The sequence below is a fragment of the Epinephelus fuscoguttatus genome, linkage group LG12 (assembly GCF_011397635.1).
Source record: "Epinephelus fuscoguttatus linkage group LG12, E.fuscoguttatus.final_Chr_v1".
NCBI lineage: Eukaryota > Metazoa > Chordata > Actinopteri > Perciformes > Serranidae > Epinephelus > Epinephelus fuscoguttatus.
This window is the reverse complement of record NC_064763.1, coordinates 24,647,391-24,659,875: the sequence shown is the minus strand read 5'-3', so window position 1 is coordinate 24,659,875 and position 12,485 is coordinate 24,647,391. Positions and strand designations below refer to the sequence as shown.

The 12,485-nt window shown below is 36.7% G+C and overlaps 1 protein-coding gene across 1 annotated transcript in view; it reads right to left on the bottom strand.

Moving 5' to 3' along the window:
- Positions 1-2,454: 2,454 nt before the first annotated feature.
- Positions 2,455-12,485, bottom strand: part of LOC125898372 (sodium/potassium/calcium exchanger 3) — a 39,277-nt gene continuing 29,246 nt past the window's right edge. The window contains exons 10-17 of the mRNA XM_049592158.1: positions 12,288-12,430; positions 12,039-12,205; positions 11,712-11,949; positions 11,229-11,395; positions 9,597-9,711; positions 9,368-9,480; positions 9,140-9,205; positions 2,455-8,939 (exon numbers count right to left, since the gene is read on the bottom strand). Of these exons, the coding sequence (XP_049448115.1) occupies positions 8,829-8,939; positions 9,140-9,205; positions 9,368-9,480; positions 9,597-9,711; positions 11,229-11,395; positions 11,712-11,949; positions 12,039-12,205; positions 12,288-12,430 (1,120 nt within the window). The 3' untranslated portion in view covers positions 2,455-8,828. The remainder of the gene's footprint in view (positions 8,940-9,139; positions 9,206-9,367; positions 9,481-9,596; positions 9,712-11,228; positions 11,396-11,711; positions 11,950-12,038; positions 12,206-12,287; positions 12,431-12,485) is intronic.

Below are 12,485 nucleotides of genomic sequence, written 5' to 3'. Positions count from 1 at the left end.
ACTTTTTTATGAAAAAAAACAACATACTATACTATGACGTTTTTGATGAAAAAATAACGACATACTATCTATGACGTTTTTGATGAAAAAAATAATAGCAACATAGGATACTATTACATTTTTGAGGAAAAATTATGACATACTATACTATGATTGTTTTAAATGAAAAAATAACAACATACTATACTCTGACGTTTTTGATGAAAAAACAATAGCAGACAATACTATTACTTTTTTTAATGAAAAAAAGTAATGACATACTCGTCGACAAACTAAAGTTGACATACTATATTATGACGTTTTTGATGGAAAATAATAACATCCTATACTATGACTTTTTTTTTTAATCAAAAAATAACGATATACTAACCTATGACGTTTTTGATGAAAAAATGATGACATACTATACCATGACGTTTCTTGATGTAAAATTGACGACATAAATACTATGATGTTTTTGATTGAAAAAATCGACATACTATACTATTAATTTTTCATCAAAAAATAACGACATACTATACTATGACGTTTTTGATGAAAAAAAATAATGCCAACTGCAATATGAAGTTTTGATGGAAAAAATGATGACATACCATACTATGACTTAACTGATTAAAAAATAACGACATACTACATACATGCTATGACTTCCTTTAATGAAAAAATAGCAACATAGTATGACGTTTTTTATTAAAAAAGCCGACATACTATACTATTATGTTTTTGTTAAAAAAAATAACGATATACCATACTATGATGTTTCTGATGAAAAAATGACGACATATACTATTACTTTTTTATGAAAAAAATAACGACATACTATACTATGACGTTTTTGATGAAAAAAATGACACACTATATAATGACTTTTTTAATGAAAAATAACGACATACTATACTGTGATGTTTCTGATGAAAAAATGACGACATACTATACTATGATGTTTCTGATGAAAAAATGACGACATATTATACCATTGCTTTTTTATGAAAAAAATAACGACATACTATACTATGATGTTTTTTATGAAAAAAATAATGACACACTATGACCTTTTTTTATGAAAAATAACGACATACTATACTATGATGTTTTTTATGAAAAAATAATGACACACTATACAATGACTTTTTTTTTATGAAAAAATAACAACATATTATACTGTGATGTTTCTGATGAAAAATGGCGACATATTATACTCTTACTTTTTTATGAAAAAAATAACGACATACTCTACTGTGATGTTTTTTGATGAAAAAATGACAACATATGCCATTTTTGACAAAAAATAATGACATACTATACTATGATATTTTTGATGAAAAATAACAGCTATACTAAGACGTTTTTGATGAAAAAATAACATACTATACTATGACTTTTTTATGACAAAATAACAGCATACTATACTATGATGTTTTTGATGAAAAAATGATGACATACTATAATAAGACTATTTTATGGAAAAAAAATTAAGGACATACTATACTGACTTTTTTGATTAAAAAATGACAACACACTATGTCTTTTGGCATAACACACTATAAGTTTTTTGGCATACCATACAATGACATTTTTATCATCTACTGTACTACTGAACTACTAGTTTTTTTTTTTGACATACTATCTTATGATTTTTGTATTTAATTTTTTTTTTTTATCATATTTGATCTTTTTTGGCATATTGTATTGTGATTTTTTGGCAAACGAACCTATGTTTTTTTTTAGACATTATACTATGTTTTTTTTTTTTTAAACAAACAAACAAAAAAACAACAACAACTATATTATGACAATTCTTTGGCATACTATATTATGATTTTTTTGGGGGGGCACACTATAGTATGATCTATTTAACTCAATATACTATGACATTTCTTCTGGCATACTACACTGATTTGTTTGACATTCTATACTATGACTTTTTTTTTTTTACATACTATACCGTGACATTTTTATGGTATAAGATATTTAGATTTTTTTAGGCAAACTATACTATTATATTTTGTATGACATACTATGTTATGACTTTTCTTTAACATACCATACTTTTACATTTATTTTATTACATCCTATACCATGAAATCTTTACTTCACACTGTACTATGATTCTTTAAAATGTATCACACTACTGTATACTGTGATTTTTTTTTATTTTTATTGCATACTATAACATGACATTTTTTCTTCAAAATTTTAGTGGCATACTTAAAACATATTCTGCCATGATTTTTTACATGCCATGATTTTTCTTTTTTGTTAATAGGGAGCTCCCATATGACATCACCACCCTAAAGCTCACCAAAGTTTCATATATTACCTTTAATCAAACTTTATACGTCACAAACTGATAATAGAAGCACGTACATGTCATGAAGTTCTTGACCTCCTTTAATGTATGTATTAAAGACAACATCAAAAAATGGAGGAGCCAAAAATGGGCAAAGAGACGAATTGTTATTGCACATTTTTTATTGGTCTCAAGATACAACAGTCTTCTATGATCCAATAAGACCTCTAAGCAATAAATTTCAACTCTAAAACATCCACTACCTCCAACATCACAGCAGAATATGGAGAACATTCTTTGAGTGCTGTGAAACCAAAACAAGTACTGGAGATCAACTGTTTGCTTTGGTGCTGTTGTGTCTCTCAGTAGCCATGACGAGCGTATTGAGATTATTACTGGATCTGAATACAAAAGTTTACAGCAGAGAGTCCCAAGAGCTGAGTCAAAGAACACATTCACATCACCACCTGCTGTAAAACATTTCCTGGCAAAACACAGTTATTACTGATGGTTGTTTAACAGGATGAAGATAGTTAGGATATGCAAAGACAGTTTTTCCATTTCAGTAACTGCAAAAAAAAGAAGCTAAATTAAGAGCATGGAACAAACAATTCATCATCAGTTCATCTGTCATGTATTTTTCCAATTGATTCATCGGTCATAGAGAAAAGCAGCAAAACAGCGCATTTGAGAATCTGCAACTGGTGAATGTTTGACATAGTTGCATGATGAAAGACTCAATACGTTGATCAACTAAACGGTTATACTACTAATCATTTCAGCACTATTTTTTCTGGACAAGCAGTAGCCATTGTTACAAGCTACTAGTTTCAAAGTGTAGCTTTAATGTTTGGGTCAGGGACATTTATAGGATAATATCACTATTTCTTTTTTGCTATGACATTTTAAAGGGATAGTTTGGTTCTTCGGAGGCGTGGTACTGAGGTACTTATCCATATTCTGTTATTACATACAGTAAATGTCAATCAGCAAGCCCCCAGTTTGGAGAAGCAGGCAGGAGTACTGCCACAGAAGCTAAGCAATGTACTGCTGTGGAGGGGTCAGCAACAAAACATATTTTAGCCACTTTCAAAAAGTCCCACCCAAAAAAATCAGTAATTGTATGCTATTTTTAGAATATTGTTACAGCTTTAACTTATTGTCAGACAGCAATTTCCAGCGGGGAACTGAAGCCATTACATCACTCTCTTTCAAGCCAGACTCCTTTGAGAAAAACAGTGATTTAAGATTGCCAAACACAGAAGCTGCCGATATATTGCTGCTTCGATCAGTTATTTTATTTGTTTTACTGTATGACTTTGGCGTTGAAAGGGGTAAGTTTGGATTCACCAACATCGCACAATAACACAATCTATCTAATTGATCAAAGCAGCAATACACCAGCAGTGCCCGTGCTCAATGAGCCAAAACGACTATTTTTGTCAATGGAGTCTGGTGGCTTTGGCGAGAGCATAGATGAGGAACTGAAACCCTTATCAGCTTCCCCGTTGGAATGGGCTGTCTGACGTAAAGGCAAAGAGGTGAAGTACTCTTATATATCGCACACTTAAACTGATTTTTAGGTGGGACTTTATTTAGGTGGCTAAAACACAGCTTGTTGCTGACCCCATCCACAGCAGTTCATTGTTTACCTTCCATGACAGTACTCCTGACACTTCTCCAAACTGGGGGTGCACTGGCAGACATCTATTGTATGTAATACACTGAGTATGGATAAGAACCCCGTACAAACCTGCTTCAAAAAATCAAAACTATCCCTTTAAAAGTTGCCCTAAAACCTTATTTAAATGCATCGATGGGTTTTGGCACAAAAACTCCAGACATGACATTTGACCAGATCTGATAAAATGTGTTTCAATAAAAAGTTTCATTTTTAAACTGTAGCTAAAAGAGAAAGTATGATTTAAAGATAAAAAAAAATGGAAAAAGGGGATGAAAACTTACTGCTATTTAAATTTAGTGGTATTTCTTAGATTCTAGGCATTCTTTAAAATATCTAAACCTAAAAAAAACTAAAATCTAGTTTGAACCTGTAAACAGGAGTTTCATTTCCTTTGTCTTCCCCTGCATGAAATCAGGTTTTCAATAAATCAATACTGAAACAAAAGAAAATCTAAGTGCTGAAAAGATTTTAAGACACAACTGTAATTGAATTAATTACAAATGGAGTGCTGGTCTGACATTATAGCCTTCATATTCCACTATCTAACAAAGTGACAAAATATGCATTCATTCTGTTACAATAATTCACAAGTAGGCTAACATTATGTATTATTATGTATTCTTTTTAAATATCAAAAACACCACAAAACTAGTCTCTGTCAGACATTCATTATTGTAAAACTATGTCAATTATTTAACATTTACAAACAGTAAAAAGTATTGTCAAGTAGACAATAATTATAATAATTATACAGCCATTTAAAAAAAAACAAACAAAAAAAACTTGCCCCGATCCCTTTGGTGGAACATTTAGTCTTGAATATAATATTATCTGAATGTGTCCAAATTGTTTTCATAGTTTTCAGCAGCAGCAGCAGGTATACCAATACAGAATATACAGCTTATTTGCCGTGCCACACACACAATTACAGTGTGTGTGTATGCGTGTGTATAACGCGCTGCTTCGGGTCTGATTTAAATAAAAATGTTCCACCAAAGAGAAACAATCTCATAAAATGAACAAGAAACAATACAAACATCGATTGTCGTACCTAAACGTGAAGTTATTACAACTAACCTGCACTCAAAGTCATCAAAGTCTGTGACACTCATAGAAGTACATTATATATATTAGATTTCATAGTAATAAGACCTCTAAAAATACTGCAACACTAAGGTTAATCTCTTTACGTACATTAAGCTGTACCAATACTTGCTTATAAGTACTCAGGCAAAAGTCAAAATATTGTCACAATTATGTGCCTTTTATTCTATATTATATATTCTAAAAGTCTACTGACACGTACACGGTGTCCTTTATGGTCGGACTATAGTGCCTCATCGTCTGCTCAGAGGTTCTTCGCTGTAATTCAGTGCTACATTTGAATGCATGTAAATATTTCTGCTAGGTTGTACATTCAAAACATACAAGGGTGTTCAAACCTAAGGCCAACAGAAAATATTAATCTTTTTTTATAATGGACAATAGGTCTGAGCATGACATGACAGATTTAAGAATGTTTTTTTAAAGTCTGTGCAATCTGCAGGAAAATAACTGTTCATATAGTTGAGATAGTCTCTAAAACCATGTCAAATATATATTAAAACATAGACGTATATATATAAATATTGATTCTTCCTGGTTATGTTATTAATTTGTTTCTTCTACGAGTGGTTCTGTACTGTAGCCCAGTAGGATTTTTATCTACCTACTGTAAATCACAACTGCCTCTGTCTCCTATCTGTCTTTATCCTGCTCAACATGTTTAATCACTGTTGCCAGAGACATGCACTGCTGAACACTCCTCACCGACAGAATCTAGTGGGGAGACAATATGTGGACATACCAGCTCAGTCACATGAAGAACATGTTGGCATTGTTTGTTTCTGCAAACCATGAATATGTCACATTTGTTAATTTCATACGCATCATATCGATGTTTCTATAGTGATGTAGTGTACGAGCTGACTTGCCATCAGAAGATGGAGAGGATGGTGGATGATGTGATATCCATTGCAGACCACTTTTCAAGATCCACAAATACCAAAACGGGTCATTTTTAATGAGTCACTGCTGTGGGGGCGGTAATTTAGTGGGTAGAGCAGGCACCCCATATACGAAGGCTGCAGCAGCCATGGGTTCAATTCCAGCACGCTGCCACCTGCTGCATGTCAGCCCCTCTCTCCCCCTTTCATGCCTAGACTGTCCTACCTAATAAAGCCAAAGAAAGAAGAAAAACTTGAAAATTGAATAATAATAATAATAATCTTAAAAAAAAGTCATGAGTCACTCTATGATTTCATGAATCAGTAAATCAATGTTTTAAACTGTTTTAAATGTCCTTTATATTAAATTGCCTTGTTTGTCTGTTTTATGTCCATTACGTCTATTTTATAGTATAAGCACTCAGTGCTTATACTGCCCTTATTGTACAGCACTCAGCACTTCATTTCTTGTATGAAAGGTATAAATAAAGGTTATTATATTATTATTGTCATCATCATCATCATCATCATCATCATTATTATTATTATTATTTCAAGTGGCTTTTTAGGCACCAGTCGTGGGTGTTTTTTAGCGACCTGTTGCTGTTTTTCCAGCGGGGATAGTGCATGAACTTTAATATGATAATGATAACTAAACACCCGACCCCAGGATGACGCCTATTCATTCCAATGGAGTTGCCTGCCACAAGTTCAGACATGGCTTAAAGAAGAATTTAAATCCTTTTTACTGGCTTGAGGACAGTTTTAGAAACATAAAATTTTCATGATTAAACGTTTCAGAATAGAAAAAAATTGTCCTTGTTTGCAGTTTGGAGTGTCCGGTGAACAGTTTTACAGATGTCTCTTTTATAATGGTGGTCTATGGGTAAATGGCTTTTTGAGCCACAGGGAAATTGTTTGCAGCAAAATCCCAAGTGGCCACTGGAAATTACTGGCTGCAAGGCTTGGCGGCATTCCTTGGAGCCTGGAATAGTGGCATGAATGTGCTTTTTTTTTCTTTTTTTACCAAGACACTGCATCTTTCCCAGCCATGACTGTTCCCCAAATCTGGGTATTTTAAGCCAAAACATGATCTTTTTCTAACCATAACCAAGCAGTGTTTTTACTAAACCTCGTAGAAAAGACTCCCACACGGTCTAACTTGCAAAAAACAAAATGATTTTAATGCTGCATTGTTTTGGTGATGAGACCTTCGTCAGGCAAACAGTTTTGTAACCAACAGTCATCTTACAGCGTGGCTGTAAGTTTGCAATTAATCACAATACCCAGGTGCAGTGTAAAGTAATGTAATCAAATAATGCTGATTGTTACACTAATTGATGCTTGGTATTTAGCCTTTCCACTGCACATGCACGTTGCAGCATTAAAATGTATCATTTTTGCAAGTTAGACAGTGTGCGGGAGTCTTTTCTACAAGTTTTATTCTTCTCGTCCCTCTCCTACACACCTGCTTGAAATAGATGTTTTGAAGTATTTCTTTGTTTTGTGTTTCTAAACTTAACCACGTGTTATCCACTAGGGGTGTAACGATAAATCGATCCACATCGATACATTGATTCATTGATTAACGATCCGATTATATCGATGCAAAATGAAAACATCGATCCATATCATCATCTTAAAGATACACATTTATTTTGAAATTCACATAGCACATCTGTGTCACCATTTCTGGGCAAGCTTGCCTCCGCTCAAACAATAAACAGATCTCAGAAATAAAATGGTCAACTCATATTCTAGTTGTTTTTGTGAGTTGATGTAAATGATTGTGTTAGATGGGCATATGATATTGCGTCATATCGATCACAGGCTCAAATCGCAGGCGCAAATCGTATCGTGACAGACTTTGTGATATCGGCAAACATTGTATCGTCATCCAAACAAATCGATATAATATCGTATCGTGATGAAGCTGGTGATTTACACCCCTATTATCCACAGTGTTGTTGGTACATATAGTTTGAACCCATGTGCTACATAAAGTACAAACGTAACCTGTCTGTAGTTTGCAGAAACACACAAAGCCAACATTTTTTCCTGGCGATTATTTATATATTCTCCCTCATAAATAACTTTTGATTGCTGTGTTGCTGAAATGTTGAAAACTAAACAATAATTCTGTAATTTATCTGCTGTGCTGCAGCAGCTTTCAGAACACAAACATTAAAAATGTAAATAAATAACAGATGAAAACACCTGAAGTGACAGGAAGCAACAGTCTTTTTAATTAATGTAAATCTAAACAGTTTATTGCCTGAATTAAAGAGTGCTGACTCATCATTTATTCAAGAAATTATTACCTAGCAGGAGCAGTTTAGATTTATAGTGTTAGCTAGCTGGCTAAGCTAACTGAAGAGTCTCAGTTGAACAGGTTGTTGTACATTCAAATATAAAACAGGCATGAAATATAAGTGTTGTTACGGGGTGGAAACTGACATTCTAGCTCAGTCATGATATCCAATTATCATCAAAATATTAGTGAGCTGTTACTTTTGGTCACTTCCTGTTTCATATTGCTGTTGAAGGCGCAACAAACCTGCTGCTTCTATCTGCCATGTCATTAAACATTTTGTTTGGTCGCCCAGTTTGTTAATTTAAAGACTATTCAAACACTGCACTGTACAAAGAGGAGGGAAAAACATTGTGCTATTGACAAAAGACTTCAGTGTGTTTGTGTCGTTGCATTGTGTACAGTATCACCCTAGCGAGTCCTACAAAGGTGCACGGAAACTCTCACAAGGAACACGACAACGCTGTCACTCTTTTTGGCTTCAGGAAAGAGGACGTGTGGTGGAAAGGTAGGTACTCATCATGCTGTCTGACGGGGTTGACTTTCGACCTTAAGGCCTCACATCTGCCCGAAGAGGATGGAGCAGAGCAGGAAGATGGCATAGAGAAACAGCAGGCCCAGACCCAGCCGTCGATCCAGCCTCCAGCGGTTCAGATGAACACTCATCACCTGGAAACAGAGAGACTCTTGGTGTAAGTATAAGGCCTCTAGAAAAGAGATTCAAATTATTTTTAATATCAGTTAAGGCCTCAAATTCTCGTTGTAAAGCAACCGCACTTTTTCCATGTTAGGTTATTTCCTCACACATGCTCTGCGTCTGATTCACTATGGATACTGCATACAGCAAGTGTTTAAACTTGTTTCCTCACCGTCAGGAACACAGATGCCAGCAGCAGGATGACAGAATACACCAGTCCTTTATTATTTATGGAGACCTGTGGGTGGAGGGGAAGCAGGTGTCACAATTTATGACCATTTAACAAAGGTGAAAACCCAACATCTCAGTTTAGCCTTCTCACACACATGCAGACATCAGTGAATCACAAACAAAAGAAAAAAAGAGATTGGTATTGTAGGGAGATGAAGTGTATGCGTACTGATGATCCGTGGTCCACCACAAGGGTACGTAAAGCCCAGGGGAAACCCAAACCCAGCAGGATGTCAAAGATATTGCTGCCTATGGAGTTAGACACCGCCATGTCCCCCATGCCTGAAAAGAGACGGGAAGAGTGACAGAGAAATGCTGAACTGAAGCACTCGCACCACAAAGAGAGAACAGGCAAAAAGACTTGGGAGACTCAGAGTAACGAGCTTTACGCTTTTTACCTTGTCGGGCTACAATCAGACTTGCCATGCAGTCCGGCACGCTGGTCCCTGCGGCCAGGAAGGTTATGCCCATGATGTAGTCTGGGATGTCTAGTGTGTAGCTGATGATGGTGACCTGATGGAAGCATTAGAGCATTAAGTAAACACAGAGGAAGCATTTTAAGGTGGTGCATCCTCTAATAACAATCACTCTCTGTCCTGTTAAACCTTTCACCTGTTTTTTTTTTTTTTTTGTAATTAGCAGGGGTTGGAAATAATCGATACAGCGTAGTATCGTGATATTTTTCGTGGTCATATTGTATTCATACACGGACGCCAAGTATTGATCTTTTATTATATACATAATTAATTATTGCAAATACACATTTTAATATTACTTGTGGTACTAGGATGATAAAATCAATTGCTTTTTCAGTCCACTAGATGGTTTTGATGTTTTTTTCCTGGTGAGGTCAGCAGAGGTCTCGGTCAGCAGCATTTGGCAGGAAGTTCATCAAAACAAAGATGGAGGTGCCACAGAAAAAAAAAATCAGAAATGTGCCATCGACGTCTGGACTTATTTGGGGTTATTTAACACAGTAGGAAAGAGGGACTTGGATATGACACATATGATTTGCAAGCAGTGTCATATGAGAATAAAATACTCTGGGAATACTACGAACCTGAAGGCTCACCTCACACTCTACACCATCCAGAGATAGTGGTAGCCACTGACGGCCAAGCTAACACTAAACACTGGACAAACATAGTTTGACAAAAGTACCATCCAACTCTGAGAGAGTTAAGAAAATAACACAGTCCATCACTGACTTCATGTGCAAAGATCTGCATCTCTACAGCGTTGTTCAAACGAAGGCTTTTGTTATATGCTAAAAAAACGTGAACCCAGTATGTGACATTTTTTTACCGACACAGCCGTAGCCAAGCTCTTGAGGAATCTTTGAGTACAGCAAGAAGGGTGGCATTAACTTGTGATGCCTGGACTTCAAGGTCAGTGGATTCATATGTGAATAAAACGGCACATTATCTCACAGAAAACTGGCGACTGCTGTCTCACGTTCTTCACGAAAGTCACACCAGAGCAAACATCGCAGACCTCCTGCAAAATGCAGCACAAGAATAGGGGGCTGTGGTTGTATCAGACAACACTACTAACATGGATGCTGCCATCCAGATAGCGGGATACCTGCAGGTGAAATGTTTCACTCACACGCTTAATCTGACCTCACAGAGGATATTAAATCTACCAACAGTTCAGTTTGTCAGGTGTATGCAGTAGTTCTGACAGGTTTTATGACAGTGTTGGTCAGTCTGTCTGCTCTGCATCACATTTTGCTGCAATAAAAGTGATTAAAGTCAGATGGACAGACTGAAAACTTTATCTAATGAAGTAAAGCTGATGTTGACAAAGTTTTCCTTTGGGGAAATAATTTGCAGTTGGAAAAAAGTAACAATATCGCAATAATATTGTATAGTGACCTACAGTAAGTATCGTGATAATATCATATCATGGGTCGTCTGGTGAATCTCACCCCTTGTAATTAATATACTTCTATACATACCAGTATAAAGATTATATACATTTTTGTTGTTACAGTGTCATCTTTACTGCATTAACTTCTGCCTCCTTACCATCCACACCATGAGGTAGGAGAAGACAGCGATCCACAGGGTGGAGGCCACGAAGGTGACCATGAACCAGCGGTGCCAGCGTGGCAGAATACAGTTAGGCACAGTGCAGTAGAGCAGGAGGCCCAGAGGCCACGTGATTACCCACTTTATCCGCGCACAGCAGCTACCTGTGAGGAGCAGGAGGTCAGTCAGAAGAGCAAATGGTAGTCATGACAATTAGCAAGGTGTTTTATCACCCAGTGATTGGCTGTGACATCTAAAACTAGAATTAACGCCTTGTAATTGTCCACTCAATTTGAAGTTACAGTATACATCCATCTCTGCCAGACTCATAAGCAGCCATATGCACAAGGAAGCTACGTATTCTAAAACATGGATGCTTCACACATCTTTAACTGACAGCACAGAAGATCTGTATAATCTGCACACTGTTCCTGAGATATGACACTGAGTAATCAACAGTTTGCGCCTGATCTTCCTCACCTGGTATGCGCACAGGACTAAATATCCCATCATCATCCTCCTCCTCCTCCTCTGCCTGACACGCCTCAGCCCCCGGCTTGTCTCCTGACTCTGCGTCTCCCACCCCAGGTCTCCTGCCTCCATTCTCCAGACTGCAGGAGCCCGTCCTCTTCAGGCTGTTGTTGGCTGATCCCGTTCTTGACCCGGGGCTGGCCTCGCCGTCCCTCTGGTTTTTCGAACTCTGGATCAGCCTCTGTCTCTGTGAGAGGGGCAGAGAGGAATGTTTTTTTTTGTTGTAGAGCTCAGAGAGGGTTGTGTTATAATGTGTGTGACATGTGCATCAGATACCTCACTGATGAGCATGCGTCCTGCCATGGAGAGCCTGGTGCGGGGGGAGAAATGTGGGGTGATCATGATGCGCAGGCCAGCCTCAGAGAAGGACAGTTTGTGGGGGTTGAGGATGAGAAGCTCATCCACCATGATGACTGGAGAAGCCTCCTGACTGTGACCTTGGCCTGGGAAAAGATTGTTGTAGATTAAACTTGTGTATATATCACAGAGTGGACAGAACAAAAGATCATTCAAACATCTTCTGACCTTTGTTGAGAAGCACCATGGAGGTGTTGCAAGCAGAGGCATCCTCTCCCATCTTGTCATCTCTGTGGTTCTCTGATTTGGAGCAGCATGGCCTGGAGCTCCTGAGCTGTCGTGTCACAAACGCCAGAACCTGGGAGTTAAACCTGCAACCAAACAGATACCATTTGCCTACATCCATATTTACCATAAATGGGGTTT